General features: G+C 44.0%; 1 protein-coding gene across 3 annotated transcripts in view; it reads left to right on the forward strand.

Moving 5' to 3' along the window:
• RFFL (ring finger and FYVE like domain containing E3 ubiquitin protein ligase) overlaps positions 1-23,616 on the forward strand; it is a 31,264-nt gene that overhangs the window by 4,371 nt on the left and 3,277 nt on the right. For 2 of the 3 annotated variants that reach the window (XM_058817629.1, XM_058817630.1), the window contains exons 3-7: positions 14,757-14,941; positions 19,707-20,111; positions 21,593-21,664; positions 21,987-22,194; positions 23,382-23,405. In XM_058817629.1, the coding sequence (XP_058673612.1) occupies positions 14,762-14,941; positions 19,707-20,111; positions 21,593-21,664; positions 21,987-22,194; positions 23,382-23,405 (889 nt within the window). In that variant the 5' untranslated portion in view covers positions 14,757-14,761. Of the gene's footprint in view, positions 1-13,836; positions 14,014-14,756; positions 14,942-19,706; positions 20,112-21,592; positions 21,665-21,986; positions 22,195-23,381; positions 23,406-23,616 lie in introns of those variants that run through there. The other variant, XM_058817631.1, reaches the window with a different exon arrangement.

Genomic DNA, 23,616 nt, shown 5'->3' on the forward strand with positions numbered 1-23,616 from the left:
TTTAAATTTAAAATACTCTTTTGGGAGCAGCTTGTTGCGTGGTAACCTCTGCTGCAAGAAGGATGGTTCCTTTGGGCATGATATATTCTAGATATACACATGGGTGACTTCAAATTGCAGCGTCAAAAATGGCATCACTGAATCCACACCACTTGAGTTTTTATAGCTTTGGCTTTTGCCCAAATGAGTCAGAAACTGCATCCCACAGAATTCCAGACTTTTTGTTGATGTCAAAATACCTTGCTCAGAGCAAAATGGCTGCCAGATGTCCTTCCCCCAGAGACTTGGCTTGCTGGCATCACTGAGAGGAGCAATTCCTGTGTTTGAGGCCATCCTCCATGTGGTTGCATCATGCATTAATAGCTTGGCTTCCATGGAAGTGTTGGTGCCTCCCAGGACTTTGCCTGGGCCATGGAAAGCTGCTTTTCTACTTGGAAAGCTGCCCAGCTCTGCTGTCCCTGGGCATGGAGGGGCATAAGCAGCAGCTTCATGCTCTGCTGGTGTATAATAAAAAACAAAACCAACAAAAAAAAAAAAAAAACACAAAAACCCCCTATATAATAAATATAAAATATATTATATAATATATATATAATATATATAAAATATATAATATATATTATATATTTTATATATAATATATAATATGTATTATATAATATGTATTATATAATATATATTGTATATAATGTATATTATGTAATATATAATATATATTATATAATATATGTAATATAATATATATATATATAATATTATATCATATATATGCCTATAATAAATAATATATTTATAATATAAAATAATCATGGCCAGGCTGGGACCACAACTGGTACTGCAGCTCTGAGGCAGTGAGCAACTCCTCCTCTGTGGGATTGCCTTTGGATTTGTTTTATATGTATCTTAAAAAGGAGTTTTATTAATCTGCTGGAATAGATTTCTTTATAGACAATCTGGAGAAAAACAGGCCTCTGTTCCTGAATGGTTTTTAAAATGACAAATAAATGGTTAAAAGAAGGGAAATCTCTGTTTAGATTAACAAAATAACTTTTTTCTTACTGAATCCATGAACCTCTTCCTATATATATGCCCAGCAGTCTGGTCTAGCAGCAGAGATGGATAGAATGTCAAGCTTGATAGATTGTTGGAGCTGGTTTTTGGTAGTTAAACAATAATGGAGCTGTTGTGTGCTTGCAGGGAAACACTGAGCTCTGTGTGCAGACTGCAGCCTGGAGAAAGTTCCAATTGTTCCAGAGAAGGGAGAGCTCTAAAATGCAGCTTCTGTGGCTGCTGGCACAGCTGGCCAGATCCCTGCCTGTCCTGAGGCCCTTGCACAAGCATTGCAGGAGAGTTTGGAAACTGTTTATTTTTCAGATTCCAAGTAAAATGTAGATTTCCAAGTCTCCTGTGACTGTATAATGCAAAGAGCAGCAATCTCAGCTGGTTTTTATGTAGAGGCTGTTCCAGGCTCTTGGAGCTCAGGGCCAGGTTCCTGCCAGTCAGGCAGAGGCTGAGATTGCACAATCCATGCCTGGTGTCTCAGAGATGGAAAAGCTGATCAGTTGTGGCAGGGGATCATGGAATTCCTTGTCAGCTCAGCCAGACCTGATCTCTCACTGTGCATCTTCTTGTGCAGAGGGCTCTGGGGTAGGAGGAGCAAAATTTTGTCTCTAATGCAGAAGAGAAACATGAATTTAATAAAAATAAAGCCCAAACCATCAGTGTCCTTTTTGGCAAACTGCTTTTCTATTCCTGCTGTTATTTATACTATTTTTTACTTGCTCCTTTGACCTGAATACAGATCACAGACAGATTTTTGCAATGGAAATACCTCAGGAATTCATTCTGAGTGAAGGAATTCCTGGAAAGAACTGAAATATGTTGTTCAGCTCACTGACAGGCTTCAGGGGTAACGTGGGATGCCTACAAGGTGTGCAGCTGGAATTCAAAGCACCTACAAATGACTGCTTGTGTATGGCAAAATAACACACTTAGAAACAAAACCCTTGCAGCATTTCTTTTTATCTGCCTTCAGAGGCACCTCAAATCTGCAAATAACCTTATCTGATCACCCTGATACCATCTCTGAACTGTGAAAACCTATTTCAGGCTTTCAGCTGTGTGTGTTTTAGAGAGAACACACAACACATTTAATGCCGTTTTTCCACTTTTATCCCTTGGAACCCTTAGCATTGCATGATTTCAGTTTGTTCAGCTCTTGCTGTGGTAAAGGCCATTTCTATCAGGTTTTCAAACAATGTGTTCAACTGCAAATAACGAAGCCTTTTCATGCAGCAGAATGTAGGCAGAGCCCAGGCTGGGCCATGAAAGGCTTCACTTTGTCTGAGGGAAGTAAGATGATCATTCTTGGAATGAGTCCTGTCTCCCTCAGTGCTGCTCTGCCCAAAGCCACACTCACTTGATAAAACATTGTTCTGGAGGCCTGAGCTTGCTTTTTTACTTCTGCATGTGGCTCTTAATAACATCACCTAAAGCTTTCAGTGCTCTGGCAGGAATAAGAGATGCAGGCTTGACATTAAATCTAATTCATGGTGGTATTTCCTAAAAATTCCCCTAAAGAAGGAAAATGTGAAGAAAATTGTATAAACTGTTACTGTCCACTTAATCAGCCTTAATGCTTGATATTGGACAAAACAATCTAAATGTATTGACAAAACCTTCTAAAGAAAAGGCTTTTTTTACAACATGTACAAAAGATTTGAGATTTAAAATCCTTGATGTTTTCCTGGCCAGCAGTTTGACAGCATGCTGCCTCCTTCACACCTTATCTTAATTCTGAAGAATATTTGTCTTTTTTGTTTTGTAGTGTTGTTTCAAAAGCCCACATTTGTCAGTAAAACTTTTATTTTTAAGTTTAAATTCCCCTTTAAGTAAAACCAAGCTTCTTTATTCTGCATGTTGGCCATAATTTTCATTGTGAACTGGGAAAGAGTTCAACCAACCAAACAAAAAAAAAAAAAAAAGCCAGAAGAAATGAACAAGACTTGCATTGTCTTTTGCACTTGTGTCAAACATGAATTTGGCTCAAAATCATATTGTTTTATCCTGTTTGTTTTTTTTTTTTTTTTTTTTTTTTAATATTCTGTGTTGTAAAATTGTTAGGATGCTCTGCAGAATTGCAAGGAGGTTTTTCACTCACATTTCTTCCCTTAAGTACCTCACTTCTATGAGCTCTGCAGTTCTCTGAAAGTATTTAATTCCATTATGAATATAGTACTGCTTTAAAGAAATGAAATATTGATTCCATTCCCTGATGGGAATTTATTATCTGTATTTTGCTTATGGAAAACTCAAGCACAGAGAACTGAAGTGGCTCAGACTCACAGAGCTGCAAACTGAAACTAAAAATCCTCACCCTGAATTGTCCCACATTATTTATTTCATTACTAATCTGAAAATAACTACCCAATAATATTTTCTGAAATTTGGATTTTAATTTTTTTTTAAAAATAGGAATGTGTGGTATCTCATTTTGTTTGTGTAATCAAAAATAGGTCAGTTTCTGCTGAACTATTGAACTGAGGAAAGTAGAGTTTAAAAGAGAAGAAAGGTCATGCTGATGTTATCAGGTCAGTGGTGGAAAAGATTGTGTCATAAGGAACTTCTTACTGGCAGCAATCCTGTCTGGCTGTGCTGAAATGTCAGATAAATTGTTGTTTGTTTGGGATCTGAGGGCAGAAATGAAGATATTTTGAGGTTTTATTTAAAAAACAAGTATTCTATGTTGTTAGAGGGCTGTGTGAAAGGACTTAATATGTTCCCATCCTCCATGATAGTTGGTCTGGTTTTATTCTGCATGCCCCAGGATTTAGTCTAATATGAAAATCTTGTCTGTCATTTTACAAAGCAAAAAAAACTCCCAGAATGGAAAGAAATGCTCCTGCCAGTTACAGAGAAGCAAAATGAAAATGTGATGGTGCCTGTGTGCTGCAAAGGTTGAAGAAAAACCCCCAATAGAAGGTGAATTTAAAAGCCCAACCAAAACTGAGTGGATTTATTGGTTTCTAAACTCCAGCAATCTCTGGAGCACTGACTCACGATGTCTGAATGTCTGGCCTTGCCAGAAGCCTGCTCTGAAATGTGACCCTGCTGCCTTGGGCCATATATGGGAAATGTCTCCTGTGTGCCACAGGTGGGGAATCCAGGAGATTGCAGGCTGGAGCTTTCCTTTCCTGCTGTGCCCTCAGATTTCTGTGAAATGCCATTCTCTGGGATGGGTCCCACTGGGGTTCCACGTTCAGCACTTGTGGGATCTCAGCACCTCAGGACTGAGGTGCAGAGTGGCCGAGACCACCCTTGGGGGGCTCGGGAGTCCTGGAATGTTGCCAGAAGTGTCTGGTGGCTGCACTTTGATCCTGCACAGGAGACGACACCTGTATGAGGATGGGAGGATTTCACTGGGTGAATGGTGAAGGGATAAGTTAATTAGAGTGTAAGACACAGGGTTTAGGATTTCTGTACAGGGGGGTCTAAAGAAGTAAGATGGAGGAATTGGGGCGTGTCCTGTTCTTCTTCTTCTTCTTCTTGGCCTCCATCTTCTGTGGTGATGGTGGCACTTTGGGATTGGTTATTACTAAAAGTGCACCGGTTAATAAGGGTAAAAGGTATTGGGGAAAAATGATAAATATTGTACACGTAACTTCGGGTATAAAGATAAGTGACCGCCCCGGGGGCTTGCAGTGTGCCCATGGCTGGCTGCTGAGCAGACCTCTGTCGGGCTGAAAGAAAATCTTTTAGATAAACAATTAATAAACACCGAGACCGAGAAAAGATCAGAAGTCTCTTCTCGTCCGTTGAAGCGTCAGCTCTTCAAGGCCATCCCTGGGCCTTTCCAGGCCACCTGAACAGCCGAGAAACCAACAAGCACTTTCTGTTTGACCCCATGAGTTGGGTGGGTTTGGGTGAGCTCTGCCATCCCAGGATGCCCCTCCTGCCTCTCTTGGTGCTGCACACAGCTGATTAAAAGGCTTAAAAAAGGATTAAATAACTTAAATGTTCTGCCATAACTGATGCATAAAGATGTGGCAATAAAGGAGAACTGCCTTTTTTTGGATCATGGCTTCAGTTCCCAGAGACAAATATTTACTGAATGGTTTGTGAGCTCTTGCAGAATCTCCTCAGGATGTGCCCCCTCAACTCAGCAACCATGGGACCAGATGGCTGTTGGGTTTGTTCATGTTTCTGTTTGAATAAAGGCCAGATTTCAGGCTGCTTTGTTTTGCATTTCTCAGTCCTTAATGTTCTGCAGAGATTGAGGCTGGAGGGAGAGATGCACAGCCGTCAAACAAGGATGGTGGTGAAGGAACCCATGTAGAACCTTCCAGCCCTAGAAACAAACCCTGCAGATGGCTGGAAATGGACTTTTCCACAGCATCTGTCCCATGAATGCTGTAGAGAGTTCATGTTTGTCCTGCTGGCACACACTGGGTGCTGAGGTTTGAACTTCCCCTCAGTTTTCAAGCTCTTCTCCTGGGCTGCATGCAAGCAATTCTGAATTTCAAATGCTTCCGTGCTAAATGGAGATTGGCACAGGAATAATATTTATGGAAATGCTTTAAGAGTACAACTTCAAAGTCCCTCTCAAAGTTCCACCTGTGTTAACTTCCTTCACATGAGAGTGGGGTGTTTTCCCTTGTCCACGGATAAGGTGACTAAACCATAAACAAACTCACTTTTTTATTGTGCTGTCTTTTGTTATCTCAGGAACAAAACCAGTCCTCAGGTTTGTACTCAACATCCTGGACCTTTTTTTAACTGCTGACTAATTTCTAAGTATTTCTGCAGCCTGGGAGGGCAGAGCTTCCCACAATGTGTGTTAGATGTGACGTGTGAGCTGCTCTGTGTACGTGTGTGCTGGAGGAGAAGATCTGCAGCTGCATTTTCTTCTATTTCAGCACCTAGTTTGGATTTGAATTCAGATTAATTTGGAATAGGCATAGCTATGAAATGAGTCTGCAGTGTTTGTACTTGTTATGATGTGCCTCAGTTATATACATCCAGATCTGTTTCAGTCCAGCCAAATAAAAATTATCTTTTTTCAGGCTCCAGTTAAATAGGTTAGAGGTTGCCTGCCAGTCTGCACAGAGCTGTGGTGCATCCACTCCTACTGCACGTACACTTTTCCACTTGTATAAATTCCATGGGGTTTTGGTTCATTTTCTACCAGAATGTACAAAAGATTTGAATTAGGAATCTGGAATAAGGTGGGGAGAAGAGTAGGTTCGGCATGTGAGGAGTTTGGACACTATATTTTGATTTTGGAGGGGTGAAATTTCGAAGTTTGCTGGTTAAAAATAAACCCATAGCTTGGCATGACAAGTAATTTCCAGGATTTCCAACTGATGTTGTAATTTATCAGCAAACACTCTGAATTTTGGGTGCCTGAGACACAGTGATAGCTCAGAGTCTGTGGAGCTTTAGGGCCAATTGTAATCCCAGTTGCAGGGAAATTTACTGTAATTCTGGCTAGTCTTGTCCAACCCCAAATTTGAGGAGCTGTATCTAAAATAATGCACCTCTTTCTTCTCCTTTCAAACTCCCCCATATCCTTGTGCTTCATTCCAGAGCTGAACTGTTGGTGAATATGTAATTTATGCAGTTGTCATAATGAAACAAAATGTAATTGTGCCAGGGATTCCAGTGGGAATAGCTTGATCTCTTTTTACCTGAAATAGGTAACTTGAGATATGATGAAAATACAAATTTATATCCTTTCCCCTCCCCTTTTTTCTCCAGCTCCCTGAATTCCCCCATTTAGGAGAAGGGTATCATTAAAGCATCTGCCAGTGGTTACCTTCTCCCATGTGAAATCACCTTCCAGCAGAGGGGATTCCAGGCTGCTCCCTGGTTCAGCTGTGGATCTGCTCCTGTTTGTTTGCAATACCCAAACACTGAAGTCACTGGGTCCACAGCAGTGTTTTTGCAGCACAGCAGAAACTTATTTTCAGCAAGTTTCTATTCTGGGCATTGTAAAATGTGCTGAGAGAGGGAGGTATTTGTGGTGTGAGAGGAGGAGGAGGAGGAGGAAGACTCCCTGAAAAGCTCCTGCTGTGCCTTTGGAGCCTCTTTGTGACTTCCAGGTAGGCACAGGTCCAGGAGACCTCCCCAGCTGTCATGGAAGAGTGGTTGAGGTGGGTTTTGAGATGAAATCTGGATGGGATGGACCCTTCCTGGAGTAGGGCTGGTCAGGGAAGCTGCACAGTTATTGAAATGTTCAGGTTTTCATTGAGAATTCATTGCTGTCTATTGAAATTACAGTTTTAGCAGTAACCCATGCAGCTGAATCAAGGAAAACCTGTGAGGATAGGAATGAACAGAGAGAAAAATCCAGCATGGAGCTTTTTCTCCATGTGAAAAGCACTGGTTGAGTTGAGAGGGGATAGTCCAGGATTCCTGGACTGCTCCTTGCTGACATTTTGGTGGAGAGCTTCCACTTTCAGTGACACTTTTGGGTGTGAGACTGAGGATAGAGCCACATCCAGCCATGCAGGATGCTGGGAATGGTGATAAAACAGCACTCTGGAATCTTGCTTCTCCAGTGTCCTTTCTTCTCCTCCTCACTTGGGTCATGCTATAATTACAACTGACTTAATTCAGCCTTGCTGATGAATATCAAACCAGTGGGAAAGAGCACAGCAGCTTTTAGAATTGCTGTTCAGCAAAGGGGAGAATGGAAGGGAGATAAGCCCAAGGTCACAGCATGTCCCTTGGGAACAGGTATGGATTAAGGAGTTGAGGTAGACTGGGTAAAAAAAAAATTTTTCTAAATTATTATTTTTAGAAATCCATAGTGATTTAATTAATGACTTTGTTTTGGTTTCTGTTAACTTGCTGGGAGAATGTCACTGACTTGCAAAAGAAAAAGGCAATTGGCTTTGCATCTTGGCAGATGTCTCAAGACCTAATTACAGTTAATAGCAAAAAGAACTTTTTATCTAAATATTTTTCAATATATAAAATGAAACTTTGGGTCAAAATAAACAGTTTATATTAAAATAATACTCACCCAGGTATCCAGTTCCTTACAAAACAGGATTTCCAAGCTTATCATGTTAAAATGGGGAAATTTGGTGTTGTGCTACAGAGGAGAGGGAAAGTGGGTGAGAGTTGAGTTTGCAATTCCAGGTGCAAAGCTGGGACTCAAGTGAGAAGGTGTCTGTTTTGGAATTAGCTTCCTCTCAATGCTCTATAAATCCCACAGCTTTCTAAAACCATTTTCTCCATTTCAAATGGGAATTGCAGCTCTCTAGTTACAAAGAGGTGCTTGAAGCTGAGATCTTTGTGCTTGTAACAGTGCTGGTGGGATTCCAGGTGGAGATCTGTGTGTAAACCTCCCGAACATCATCAGCTGTTGCTGGCAGTACTGATAAGCTCTGCTACAGCTGCAAAATGCTCTTGGAATACCTGCTGGATTTTTGTAATAAGAACTCATAATTTTCCTCTCAGCTAAGCCAATTTTCCAAGGGCTTACCTGGCAAATGTAAACCAGGTTAGAGCAGCATAAAAGGGGCTTTGTCTGCACCGTGGTTTCCTCTGTGCCACGCAAGTGGGAGGTGATTTTTGGTGCTTCTCTGGGCTCAGCAGCAGCTGAAGGCGTTTCAGCAGAGATGTGTGGCCCCATTCCAGCTTTTTCCTGCTCTGCCTTGCACCCTGCCCCAGCAGGCTGCCCTGTTTACTCTCTGCTCAATGGATGTCACTTCCTTCATTGAAATGCTGGTGCGTGGCCAGGTCCCTTCCCCTGGGCTCGCAGCGATCCAGCTGTGCCACGCTCGGGATCTGCTGAGCCCACACACACAGGAGGCTTTGGGAGGCATCTCCAGGGTGCAGAGCACAGGTGCAGCTGTGGTGAGGAGGGGCTGAAGATGGATTGTTGCTGCTGGGCATGGGCTGTGCCTCCAATTCCAGCCAGGGACTGCGTGGGGAAGGTGTAGCAGCGTCTGGAATGGGGTGCCAGTGCCAGCCTGCTCTGGGCAGCCTCTGGACATGAGGGTGTGGGTGCTGTTCAAGGGCACCCCCTGATGTGCACTCCTGGATGAACAGGATCACAGCCAAAGGGACACAGAAATCCTGGACTCCCTGTTCTGTGCGGACTGACCTGAGCTCTCTGCCTTTGTAGCTGACCAAGGTCCCACCTGAAGAGTTCTAAACTGACATCACAGTTGCTGATCAGACTGGTGAGCAATTAAATATTTGTCTTTGTTGCATATTTAGATGATTATAGATGGGAAATGTCTCCAGGCTTTTGGAAGGCACAGCACAAAATGGAAAAGTGTTTCCTCCTTCCATGACACAATTTCTTGTGTCTCCCCCATCTTAGCTGTGATCCAGTGCTGGTATTTATTTACTCATTTTTTCAAGGTGTGCATGCTGTCACCTTGGGCAGGTGAAGTAGTACCTTTACTCATAAACATATTTTCCCATCCCTACATAAAAATCTGACAGTTTCAGTCCAGTTATTTTATACAGTAAATTAGATGTACATTCCTTATGACAGATTTGTGTTCCATCTTTTCCTTTTCTCCTGCTCTGTACTGATTGAGACACCACGTCTGCAAATGTCATGCTCAGACTGGCAGCCTGCTTCCTTCCCTTGTCCCCTCTGCAAGTGCCTCATTTGCTGACTTTTCCAGCTGTCCCAACATATGGCTGCTCCCACTTATCATAATTCAGGTCTGTGCCTGGAACAAAGTCTGATAAAAATAATGCTTTGTGCATAAGTGGCATTTGAGCAGATTATTCTATAGCTCTGTTATCAAGCAAATACTGTTTTTTTTGACCTTACTATGAATTCAGTTTGGAAGTGGTAGGTCATTAGTGAAACTAATTTTAGCAAGGCATTTCTTATCAGTGCAGGTTTGTTGAAATAAAAAAAAGTAGTAAATTGTAACAATGAGCAATTGTGCAACACTATTAATGGGGCCAAGGTGGTTAACTCATTAAATACTTCAGCCATGTCAAACAGCATTCATCAAAGTGAGATCTGATCCATTTTGCAGGGATTAATAACAAAAATAGTAATTTTAAAAGAGACCTATCAATACATTAGTGTTTTAAAGCCACACTGCCATTTCTGGCCTCCTGAACAATTTCCTTGATCTGCAGGCTACCAGAAGTAGCAGGAACAAATGAATTTGTGCTCAGCATTATCCCAGGTTGGTGTGTGGTGTTGAAAGTTGTCTCACTGGTGTTGTGGAGTAGTGTTCTGGTTTGAAAAGGAAGTGAATTTTTTGGGAGGTTTTAATTCTGAGTTCTGTGTATTTTTTTTCTATAGTTGTAGGTTAATGAAGTTTTTTTTTTTTTGCCTTTATTCCTAAGTTGAAGCCTGCTTTGCTCTACTCCTGGTCACATCTCACAGCAGACACCAGGGAGAATATATTTTCATGGGGCCCCTGGCATGACAAGGACACAGAGTCTGTGTTGGTGTGGAGCACCTGCAGCTGCTCACTGCAGGTCCTGAAGGCTGCAGAAGGTTCTGGATGGGAAGCAAAGGAGGATGTCTGTCCATGGGTGAGGGCAGAGAGGAGCTGGGTGGTTCCTTGGGGTGAGCAGGGGAGGTGTGAGGCAGCTGTGGGGCTGCTGGCCCTGGCAGAGCTGCTCTCTTGCATCTCCCTCCCTTTTTGGCACCCAGCTCCATCTGCAGCAGCCTCAGGGGTCATCAGCCCTGCTGTTCCAGTGGTTAAAGGCCTCTCAGGAGCAGAACTACTTGCTGCTGTGGTTTCTTCTTGTGTGGGAGTGGAATCAGCTGCTCCTGGGAGCTCAGTTGCTTTTGATCCCTTGATGGAAGTGTCTCCTTGGTGCTGCTGCATTCCAGCTGCTGAATTCCTGAGCAGTCACGACAAGGAGCCAGGCCCAGTCCTTGAGAGCTTTATTATACAGAGCTGGAAGCTCATTGATTCTGAGATGTTCCTTGGCTTGCTCTAGTCCCTTGTTGTTTGTACCCTTAGGAAAATAAAGGCAGATTTTATATTCAAACATAAACCACAGTTTCCCTCTGCAGCCACAGCCCAGCCTTTGATGAAATCCATTTCTTACACATGCATAATAATGTGTCATAATTGTGTAATAACTCCTGTGTGGAGGCTGTGATCCCTGCTACTCCAGCTAGCAAGGTTAGGGCAGTGATATTGCATATGGAGTGAGAACCTGAGTTCAAACACTTTTTTAAATGAAGATGGGAAGTATAAGAATCCAGGGCTGCATTATGAATTCTGTCTTCAACTATGTATGGGAGGGAAACTTTGACATCACTGGTATTTCCTTCAGAATTAAATTAATTCAGACTTCTTGGCATTGTGTAGAACATGTTAATGAACTGGTGATGAAATGAATTTCACTTTCCTGTTTAAATCCAGTCAAGAGAGTTGTGGCATATATAAAAAATAAATAATCAAATCAATAAAAGCAGTCCAGCAGAGCATGGTGGAGTGCTGGCACCACTTTGTCCATGGGAAGCACCTCCCTGCCATTTACTGGATTTCTTTTGGCTTTCCTTAAAGCAACTGAAGAGAGAAGATGAAACAGCCCCTTCCCAGGGTGCTGACTGCCACGTGGGTGGATGTGTTTGCAGGTCCAGCACAGACTGTTTGATCTGGTGTCTCCACCCTTGGTGAAACTCCCTCTCCCTTTGCCCTGGCAGATGCTCCAAGCACAACGTGCACTCAGCATTTAGGGCAGGTGGTTTTTGGCTGCCAGCAGTCACTGTTGGGCCCCTGCCATGGAGCTTCCAGTTTGCCAAACCCAGCTCAGGCAGTTGTTTCTGTGGCTCCATGAGGCAGTGCAGGCACCTTGTCCAAGGATAATGCTGCTATCAGTAGTGCCTATAATGTCAGCTGTGCCAGTAAGTCCACATCTTTTATTCAAGATGTTCCTGAAATCCATGCTGTCATTAAGTTTTCCAAGCTGTCACACTGTTATTAGCCAAGTTACTGGAAGTATTTTCCTAACCCTGAAGCACAACACACAAGTAGCTCTTTCCACTGGGTGTTCTTTTATCTGGGCATTAATTTGTCACTTTGGTGTAGCTGTGGAGCTCCTTGGGTGCAGAACAGCAGCTCCTTTGCAGGGAATTGACAGGATTTAGACAGGGCAGGACTCTATGATTCTGACCTTCAGACTGCCACATCTGTACCATCCATCCATCCATCCATCCATCCATCCATCCATCCATCCATCCATCCATCCATCCATCCAGGAAATGAGCAGTTCCTGAGCTGTGCTGACCACGTACCTCCAGATGGGTAAGAGAATAAGTAAGGGAATAATTTTTTCTGTAACAAACATTGTAAGAGTTATTAAGGAAATTATCAGCCTGAAATTCCACTGAGGCATTCTGCTTGTAATTTGGAGTTCTCTGTCAGTGGCAGAGCTCATTTCCTTGGCTCTAAAGCTGATCCTGTCCAGAACAATGGAAAATCAGCTGCTGAATCTTACCTGTATTTCTTGCTGCTGCAGAGGTGTTTTACATCTGTGCTCCTTTTTATACCTTTGGAAAAATGTTGTGGATCAGAGGACAGCCCTGGTTGTTCAGTTGTTTGTTCATGAGCATTTCCCTTTATGCTTTTGCAGTTGAGCAGGATTAAGGTTCTTCTAAAACAACATCTGAGCTTTTTGTTGGCCTTTTTATTCCTGGCAATCACAGAGCTACAACCCCAGCTGAATGCTGAGCTCTGTCTTGTTTTATCCCAGTTTGTGCACTGCCTTGTGTTTTTCTTCTCAATGTTTGACATGTTGCAATGTTCCAGAGTGAATTAGTAGGCTGTCTTTTTCTAGGAAAACAAAGTTTTTGGGGGCAGGCAGTAGCATTTGTGTATTCTCTTATCGTGGGTGGCCTTCAGCTTGCAGGGGTCCTTGAAACAGGAAGGGAGCTGAACTCTGGATGCAGTTTTCCACTGCTCTGGAGGCTGTGAATGCTTGTTGGACTGTGCAGCTTTCATGTTGTTTAGATTTGTGATTCCTCAGAACAAATTAAACCTCCCAAAGAACTTGATTTCAAGTAGAAATTCTGTATTTTTGCAAAAGAAAGGCTCTGTTAACTGAGTGGGACAGAGCTGGAAATTAACATGCAGAGAGAAAAAAAAAAAATTGTTTATTTTATCTGTGCCATCTGAAGTGTGTGTTTGATTGCAGGGCAAAGCTAATAGAGATGAATGATAGATTATTTCTGTTGGTGCAGTGCTTTCCTCTGTGTATTTATTGGGATCTCCTTGCCAGCCTAAGAGCAATCCACACTATTTATTGAGACCTGGTGTCATTTCCAGTGCAGCAATGAACAATCAGCCCCACCACGAATCCATGGTGTGAATGTGTAGGTTTGGATTTAAACTCTGCAATGTGCTGAGCCTGCAGGGAGGGCTCCTGGCTCAGCTCACACTGTGGGCTTTGAAAAGCATCTCTGCAGGACAGCACGGACTCTGAGCAGCCAAATTCAGCCAGGTTCTGAAAGGATCAAAGATGCCACTAAAGCAACACATACTGGAACAGCACCAGAGTGCAAAAGCTTCCCCAATTCAAGTACATCAGCCCCAAAGTTTCAGCACAGCTTAAAAAAAGAATTATTATACCCAATAACCTTTAGGATTCCCTTCCCAGCCCCATTCCCCTGGGAATCTGGAGTTTCACAGTGACAATACTTACTGAGTAACAAGCAATGAATTTGCTGTGCAGCTGAGAGATGTTTTATTTCCAGAAGTTTATAAAATCAAGCAGTTGCTGAGCACTATCAGTGAGGGAGCTGATTTTTAAGACATAAAAGAAACAGTTCAGGAACTCCCATGTGAGAGCAGAAATGCAGAGGAGGCAATTTGTATTCAGTTTAGCCCTAAGTGATGACACATGGTGTGTGCTCCAGAAGCTGAATGCCCAGATGAATTCAGATTTCTTTGTAAACTCCCAAAAGCAAGTTTATAGCAGTGTATTTCTGGAATATTGCAGCAGAGGTGGTCTGAGAAGACTTTGGAACTGAGCATTTTGCACGGGACTGTGTTAGGATTTTTGGTAAGTGTGTGTGTGTGTGTGTGTGTGTGTGTATATTTTACATATAAAATTTGACTTGAAAAAAATAAACAAATGATTTTGTGTTTCAGCTGCAGTTGTTTTCCCAAGCAAGTTACCAAAGCCAGTATTTGATTTTCTTGCATTACTGGCATTGAGCTGCTGTGTGGTGGTTCAGCCTTGTAATGCTGTAAATTCAGCCTAGAACTGCAGTGTGTGAAATCAGTGGCTTGTTTGTCCTTGCTTTTATTTTATCTTTTTGGGTTTGTAGCTGTAAATCTGTAGAGGGTTTTAGGATAAAGCTGAGGAATGGCCATCCTGCTGCTGATTTTATTTAACTGTTCTGTGCTATATAATTTGAATTTTTGTGTTCTTTTCCTGATGCATTATTACATCTTGGTAAGTATTGCACCTTATGTGAAATAGAAACAGCCTGTTAGAGCAAACTCAGAATCTGATATAGCCAAGTGGAACATAAAATTTATCTTATCTTCTTTGTAGTCTCTTAACTCTATGAAGTTCCAGTAATAAAATTCTTTTGATCTTTATTTGTCCCTTTTCACCAAGGCTGCATCATGCTGGACCGAACGTGTGGGCTTTGTGTGCGCTCGGCAGAGGAAGGATCAACACTGACAAAACACTCTGTTAAAAATGAACCAGGGCTGGGCACTGACCTGCACTTGCTGCTTTGCTGTCCCCTCAGGTGCCAGGCTGTGTCCCAGCCCCTGACAGTGTTTTCCTGGCAGGTACTATGTGGGCAAGCTGCTGTAACTGGTTCTGTGTGGATGGCTCCCCTGAGGAGATGCAGCCGGCGCCGGCAGCGCGGGCCCAGGCCTACTCCAACCCTGGCTACAGCTCCTTCCCCTCTCCCACGGCCTCTGAGCACAGCTGCAAAGCCTGTGGGGTGCACTTTGACAGCTCCTCCAGCAAGGTGAGTGCTCAGCCTGCCTTCATTCACCCACAGACACACATTTGGTACACAAATCCTCTGCACATCCCATGTGGCAGGAGACAGCTCACCTTGGCTCTGGGTCTTCAGTCATTCTGTCACAATTAATGTGTTTAAGTTTTTCTAAGCCTTCTGATGTTTACATTCTTGTAATGAACTTTCTCACACAGTTTATGTAAATAACTCAATGTTTTGCATTCTTTTATGTAGGAGGAGGAATTTATTGGGCTGTTGGTTTGTCCAGTGTCATTGGAGAGGTGGCACTGTCATGCTCCAATCCATTGTCACTTCTGGAAATCTATAAATGTTGGAGTCAGAATGAAACTTTCCCTCTTTTTTACCTTGGGCAATCCAGTGTCCACGTTGTTTTATTTCATGTCCTCGAGTGACAAATGTGACTGGAAATCCTTCAGCAGATTTCCTCAATGAGAAAGCCAAACTGTTGATAATCACTTAAAGAAGCATTAACTTGAGCATAAGTTACTAAATTTCTTATTTAAAAGCACTAATGTCCTTTAAAAATAAATATTGGGGCAAGAAGTTTTATAATGTTTGTGCTTTCAATAAAGGAAGGTCTTCCTGCCTGTTTTCTAAACAATTGTTGCTCAAACTAAAAGCCAGTGAAGTTTTTGAGGGTGTGTGTAGAACTGCTGAGCAAAACTAGCCCCAGACCAAACCCAGATCAATTTTATCTTACTTGTAAACTTGATTTGTGGGTGTATAAATGCCAAAATAATTGGTACCACAAGACTTAATTTGACAGCAGACCCTGCCTGGGGCATTATTTGGTCATGGTGGGTCCTTTAATGCTGCTTGAAAATGTTCCAGTGAGGAAAATTGTTCTGTGTCCACACTCTGTGGCTTAAGAAGTGTCTGATCTATAGTCACTGAACTTAAGGATGTGAGAATTTAAAAATAATGGTGAATTCTGGCCACAGCCCTTTTAGATTATTTGAGAAAGTTCATAAATTGGTTTTCCTTGCACTTTTTATTTCTGCATGAGGACACACATCTGAGGAATGGTGGGGCTTGGCAGAGCTGCTGCTTTCTGCTCCCAGAGCAGCAGGGTGTTGATGCATTTTTGCACTGAGGAGTGCAGTTACTTCAGGAATCAAAGTCTGGTGATAAATTGTGGGGTGTGTGAGTGAGCTGAGGCTGCTCCTGGTGCTGGGTCAGCTCCAGTGGGGCCCTCCCTGTCTGTGACTCTGTAATTTTGTCTTTGACATTGTCCTCATTCAGCCACATGTCCTTGTGGAGAGGTAACCTGGACCCAGCACTTGCTGTTGGGCATGGTTGCCAATAGTGGCTGGAGATAACTGTGAAATGAAACCACTTCAGGCAGCTGTGAGCTCAGCAGCACAAGCACAGCCCTGTTTGCCCCAGGATCTCCTAAATACCTGTTCTGTGTGAGCTGCCCTCAGAGCAGTGTCTGGTTCAGAGCCATCAGTGGCTCCAGCTGAGCTCTCTGACTCAGGAGAGGGAATGCTCTGGTGCACAAATTGTAGAGGATCTGCTAAAGCTGTTGAAAACATTCCTGCCCTCAGCAGCTTCCTCCTTTTCCTGTGGGGTCTGTACCTGTGCTCATGTCCAGCTGCTCCTGCTCCAGGCTGTCAGGGAAATCAGAGTTTATATTCTGTGTTCCAGAGGGGCTCCCCAACCTCCTCCCACCTTCCTGCTGCCCAGCTCCTGAGCAGGGATCTCTGGGGCTGACTGGAGCCCTGTGCTGCAGGTGGGAGTGCTGGAACAGCTGAGGAGGGGCTGCCAGGCTCACCCCTGAGCTCTCTGGGGGAATGAAAACATCCCTTGGAACAGCCTGGTGTGTTTGTGAGCCATGGGAACTCCTCAGTGCTGTTGCTTGTAGTAGATAGGGTCAGGCGTTCAGAAAATCTCGCCATGTCACAGAAAGCAGCAAGATTCCTCTCCCCCTAACGCCTAATAATAAAAAATCACCCAAAAATGTAGTCCCCCCTAACATTAGTAACTTTCAACTCCTTATTAACCAATTACAATAAAGTAAAACCCCCTGACTTAAAAAAAAACCTTCCCTAGTATAAAACCCAACAAAACAAAACAATAAAAACCTTTAAACCATGCACCACGTTAGTACCTGTGTGTATTCTTAACCCAAACAACCCTAAAAAGTTTGAATCGCTGTAGCGTTTCCTCAAAACCAAGTCACCTTGCCTTACATCAAAAAACAACAGTTGCTATGCAGGGAGCAGTGTGTGAAATCTCACTGTGCTGCAGGGACAGCATGGAAAGCTGCATTCTCTCCTGGGAGAGCAGCACCTTTGAACTGCAGTGACCAGTTCATGTTTATTCTGAAATACAGGGGATAAAAATGAATTCCTTCTGCACTGGTGGCCATGAGGATAGTCTAGATTGCTTCAAAAAACCCCAAACCCAACAAACTAACAAAAAACCCCCCACATAAAGCATTTCAGGGCTGTCTGACCATGCTGTCAGTGAGCAGCAGGCAGATGTGGCCTGACCTTTTAGGAAAGTTTTAATGTGCAACAACATTTGAAACTAATCCTTCTGAAGAACACAGTGCCCTGAATTAATGCCCTTTCTGTGAAGTGTAAGAGCTGCTTGATGCTGAGATGTAGCCAAAATATCCATGTTTAAACACTTGCTGCTCAGATACAGGCTGGGGAGGTTTTTTCCTTTCTCTGAAGATAAATCCTAGTGCTGAGCTGCTAAGGCAGAGACATGCCTGGGTTTATTTTCACTTCTCAAATGCATCCTTTGATAACTGAGGTAGGATTACTGTTAACTGCAAGAACATGTTTGATAGGAGAGCCCTTGTGCTGTGTTTGCTGTGTGGTACCTCAAGGTGGGAGTGCTCAAGGGGTTTTCTGGCTGGTGGAAAGTTCTTGGCAATCCAGGGGCTCCCTTTGGAGCCTGCAGGCCATGGGGAGGCTTCCCCTGCCACAGAAAATGGGGCTGCTTCAGAGTTTTGGGTTGTTTTGTGCAGTTTTTGTGTTGTTGGGGTTTTTAAATCTCACTTCATCTGATTGCTGCCATGTCAGAGATGGGGGATTCACAGGGAAGTGTTACCAACAGGGTTATTTTCCACTTCTGTGCCTTTGTGAATTTGTTATGTTCTCCTGCTCTAGGCACACACAGACATCAGTTCCTGTCTCTGCCCTAAAAATTCCCCAAGGAACAGGATTGCTCCTGCAATCACAGGGTCACAAGAAGTCAATTACATATTAATTTTTTTATGGTGATGAAGTTAAGGAAAACTCCTCCAAGCTGGATGTTCTGTGGAAATTGCACTTCCTGCCTTGCTTTGTGATTGGTGAAAGTTACTTTTCCTTGGCAGGCCCCCAAACAGCAGTTTGGAGATAAGGTTTCAAGAGTTTCTCTCTGTGGTAGAAATGTTAAAGTCTTTAAATGCTTGAGCAGGAAATTGGGATTCTTTCCAGTTAGTGTCACTGTGAGTGTAGTGCAGGCTCTGAATGAGGGGCCTGGGAGTGTTAACTGGGGAGCAGGGAGGGTTTCAGCCTGAAAAGGGCATCAGAAGGAGCTTTTGTGAGCAAGATGTGTATCTACACCTGTAAAACATCTGCTTTCTCTCAGCTGGGAAGTAAAAGATGTTCTTCAATCACTAGAGCAGTTCATAAACCAGTTTTTTGTCCTTGAGTTTGTATTTATTACTTCAGCTCCACCTGTGTGTTTTCCCTTGCACAGCTCTGAAGGATCAGGATGTCAGGATTCCACAGAGGTGCCTGGCTCCTCTGACACTGTGAATTGGCATTTTTAAAAGCACTGAAAACACTTCTCTCTTCCCTCAGGACTTTTTAACATAATGTGGCTGTTCTGCTGCTATTCCTATTGGAAAATGTAGAATTTGCCTTTCCAAAGGGTTGAGCAGTCAAGTTCTGCAGAAGTCAGCATGGACTGTGAGTGCTTGGAATTTTGAAAATCAAGCCCTGAGTGACAAGATCAGAACCAGTATTAAATATAAACATTTAACAACAGAATTCAGTCTGTAAAGTTTTTGACTGTCTGGGGCATAATATTTCTGAACTTCCAACACTTTCTGTCCAGCACTAAATGGTATAAAGTGTGCATATTGTTTTCAAAATAAGCTATTTTTGTATAAACAAATGTCAGTTTTTTTTATGTCTGTGAGATTTTGCTGTTCCCTGTCCTTCTTATGGTGCAACCAAGATTAATTCAGTGATTGCAGCAAATTGGAGGGGAAAAAGGAGGGAGGAACAACATTTGTAGCAGGTATTTATGAAAGAGAAATGTTTTTAAGTAGTTCCTTCAATGTTGGAGCTTCTTAATGCAGAGAGCAATGTGCACAACTAGCTGGAATTCACAATGTGCACAACTAGCTGGAATTCACTCACAAGTCTGCTGCCTCAATCTCAATTTCCTCTGCCTTAAACTGCATGAGCAGGTGCAGAAAATTCCTGTCCTGTGACAGAATTTTGTCAGGATATCACATTTCATTCTGGGCAAATGGAGTGGGAATGGGGCTTCTCTGAGACTCAGTGATTGCTCAGGGATCAATCTTTTTTCTCCTCCAGGAACATGAGTGACCACTGGGGCACTTTTTCATGGATTGGAGGTTTTGATTGTGCTTTGAACATGAGTGACCACTGGGCACTTTTTCATGGATTGGAGGTTTTGGTTGTGCTTTAGGAGCAGCTGCTGCTTCTTGCTGCCTGTGGCACCGTGTGCTGCTGGCACAGGGCAGGGCTGGCTCTGACTCTTCCCCTGTCTCTCCCAGCACATCTGCTTGGACTGCAAGAAGAATTTTTGCACGTCCTGCTCAAACCAGGCCGAGGGTGGGCCCCTGCTCTGCCACCTGTGCCAGCGCTTCCGAGCCACGGCTTTTCAGCGGGAGGAGCTGATCAAGATGAAGGTGAAGGATCTGAGAGATTATTTGGCCCTCCATGAGATTTCCACAGAGTTCTGTCGTGAAAAGGAGGACCTGGTATTCCTGATCCTTGGCCAGCAGCCTGCAATTACCCAGGAAGATCAGATAAGAACAAACACATTTAATACCAGTGCCCATGAACAGCAAGACTTTGTGAGTCACCCCCCAGCCAGCCTGGCCTCTCCTACCTCACACGATGAGTCCTCAGTGTCTGCAGATCCCATCTCAAGTTCAGAAGCTCAGGAACACCAACAGGTACAATCTCTGGCCAGAACCATCTTTTGCAAACTCATTCATCTCCATTTTTGGATTAACTACTAGGATGTTGCATGTGGTTTTGCTGTGTAAAGCTGTGATTTGCTGTCACTGACTTTGATGTGCTGTTCATTATGGAATTAAATTTGGTGGGCAGTGCTGAATATCTCGAGCATTCACTCTCAGAACATCACCACTGCTCTGGGATGTGTTTTTTCTGGTGCTGTGATCCACACTTCCACAAGATGCTCCTGTGACTGCTTCCTTTGGTACTTGATGGTTTCTGGCACGTGTTTGTAGGTGTAAGTAAATTGGTGATTCTGTTCTTGAATTCCTGTGCCACATAACAAGGACAGTCTAAAGCAGGAGCTGGTCAGAGCTGATGGGGGCTGGGTGAGGATTTTGGTGTCTCCTGCACTCAGATCAATGGAAGACAAGCCCTGAGTCTGTTGCCAAGTCTTGGTTTATGATGAACCTGCAGTTCTGAGGAACCTCGGCAGGGGCATTTGAGTTTAATTATTTTTTATTGACCTTGCTTTGTTTGTTTTTCTGCTCTCTGCTAAAGGAAAGTTTACTCAGTGTTTGACATCTGCTCCTTGTCCTGTTACAAAGTTAATGGGTGTATTCAGTTTCCTGTGGGCCAGAGCTGTGAAAATGTGTGTACCTTCTGCTTCCTCAGCAGATTTATGTAGTTCAAAAGAAGAGTTCTCCTGGGAGAATGATTTTATAAATCATTAAAAGGCATTTTCATTCCCTGTTTTTCTGGATATTGCCATTCCAGGTTTTTACCAGCTCTGCTGTCTTCCCTCACTGCCCCATGATCCATTTCAGCTGCTTGTCCTGACTTGCATGACATGGTGCTGCAGTTCAGGCTCTTTGATCCTGACTGTTATTCTTGGGCTCTGTAAATATTAACAAGTCCCCACTTGGATAAGTGGGACGGTAACATTACAGTCTCTTTGTCAGTAGGAAAGCAGAGGGAGCAGTGGCTGCTGGGGGTGAGTCAGCTGAAATTACACTGCTCATTTGATCAAGAGTTCAAAGAACTGCCCAGCTTTTCTCCTGCAGCCCTGTCACTGCTGCTCCCTCACTGTCTCTGCCCACTCCAGACCCCAGCTGAGGAGGTGTTTGCCTGGTTCCTGTGAGATCTGAGCTGTCAGAGGAGGCTTCTGCAGAACTTTGCACTGAGAGCTCTGACATCCCACCAGAGCACAGTGTGACCCTCAGGGAAGGACTGCACATACACAATTACAAATTTGTGTATAAATTTGGTCTCCTCCTGATCCAGCCTGGAGTTCTGTACTGGGGCTTTAAAGTTACTTAGTGTGATTGCTGCCAGGGAAAACCCTCTGTGAGTGTGCCTGGCTTGTGCCTTGTCCTGCCTGTGTCCTTCCAGAGCTCAGGGGCTGCAGGGACACTGTCCTGGAGTTGATTTCCCTCCAGAAACCCACAGCTGGTGAAAGCTTCGTTTCCTCTTGCAGGCCAATGGTCACGTGCCTCCGAGCCCAGCTGAGAATGCAGCAGAAGAAGCAGCAGCAGAGGATGAGATACAGGTTTGTGTGTCCTGGGATTGATGGCAGGGAATACCAGGTTTCCTGGGCTGGATTTGCTAGCAGACATGAACACTGAGAATGACCAACCCCTTCTGTGACATCATCTTGTCCTCCACACACAGAAAGAACTGGTGTCACTTGGACACCATGGCAGGAATTATTAACTTCTATCTCAAGATTTGTGTTCCTGGTAGATGAATTCAGAGTAGTCACTTCTCTGCACACCCAAACCCGAATCCCTGTTAGCGCACATGCTGTAAGTTGATTTTAATCACAGTTCAGGGTGCTGAGGGCATGACTGATCCCCTGTGTGCTCCCCCAGTCCAGTGACTCCGAGGATAACCTGGTGCTGGGCAGGAAGGCCTCCCTGTCTGACCTGAGCAGCGTCGGGGACATCAACGCGCTCTCGGTGCGGCAGCTGAAGGAAATCCTCGCCCGCAACTTCGTCAACTACAAAGGCTGCTGTGAGAAATGGGAGCTGCTGGAGAGGGTCACTCGCCTCTACAGAGAGAAGGACCTTCAGCATCTAGGTGAGAGACAGCAAACATGGGCCTGTTGTCCAGGCTTTGCCTTTTCATGGACAGCTGTGGAGGGAAATAGAGCTTAGCTGACATTTCTGGTGCAGCAGAGTGAGGAGGAAGGGGGGAGTGTTTTGTACAGAGTGAAAAGAGCTGAGCTCTGCTCACCACTCCTCTCTCTCCTTGCACAGAGCTCTGGAAGCCCTGCAGCAGCAGCAGCACAAGGGCTGTGCATCCTTCACACTTGGTGTTGTGCATCCTTCACACTTGGTGTTGTGCATCCTTCACCCTTGGTGTTGTGCATGTCCCCAGCAGATCCCACTGGGCACTGCCTCACCCTCACAACAGCTGTACATGTGGCTGTACATGACTGGATATGCTGAGCTCTTATCTCTTGGCTCGTGGTACCTGGCAGAGCCAGCAGGAAATGCCCTGCCCAGGCAGGAAACTGCCACCAAAGAGCAGCTGGGAGATGCAGGGCATGTGCTCAGAGCAGTGGCTCCCAGGGCTGCACACTGTGGGCAGCTGGGGTTTCACTCTCTTATCAACAGTGTTCCTGGGCCTGCACAGGTGGCTGTGAGGGGACACAGGGGTGTAGAGAACGTATCTGACTTGATTGTCCAGATGCCAGTTTGCACTTGGAGGGGATTTCTTAAAAAAGACACATATTTTTAAATTACTTAGAAGAGAAACTTTAATACTTTGTTTCTCAGTGCTGTCCAAAGTAGTGTTGTTTTCTTAAACATGTCTCTCTAGGCTTTGTCTTCTATGGACGATCCAGGATTTAAGACTGCAGTTTTGGAGTAACATTCTTTGATTACCTTGTGCTTTTGATGCAAGGTATCCTTTTCTTTCACTCTGTATCTGTGTTCGATCCCTTGGTGATTGTGTAACAGCAGAGGAGCTGGCAAAAGGGGCTGCTGCAGCACTGGAAAACCAAACTCTGCACACATTCCAAGGCTGTCTTAAAAATTGAGACATCACTTTGGATCCCTTATCTCTGGAAAGCTTTAGCAGTTCTGTAAGCTCAGTATCAGAGAAGGTTCTTGTCAGTTGTTGAACCTGTCCTGATCAGAGCCCAGCCTGAGCCTCCCATGGTGATCAGCAAAAAGCACTTTTGGTTTAGCAACTCCCTCGGGGTTTTCAGCCCCTGCCTGGTAACACTTCTCTCACCAAATCTCTCTCTTCTTCTGTTGCAGTTTTGGACACCGACGATCAACCTGGTGAGTGAGATCCTTCCTTAATCATGGAGTTGTTTATTGGGAAAAACCCTCCAAAATCCAGTCTGCCAAGGCCACCCCTAAACCATGTCCCCAAATGCCACATCTACATGGCTTTTAACTCCCCCTAGGGTTGTTTATGCCCTGAGCAAGCTGTTCCAGAGCTTGACAACCTTTTTGAAAATCAGTATCAGGAGAAATTTCTATCTAAATC

The sequence above is a fragment of the Ammospiza caudacuta genome, chromosome 20, assembly GCF_027887145.1.
Source record: "Ammospiza caudacuta isolate bAmmCau1 chromosome 20, bAmmCau1.pri, whole genome shotgun sequence".
NCBI lineage: Eukaryota > Metazoa > Chordata > Aves > Passeriformes > Passerellidae > Ammospiza > Ammospiza caudacuta.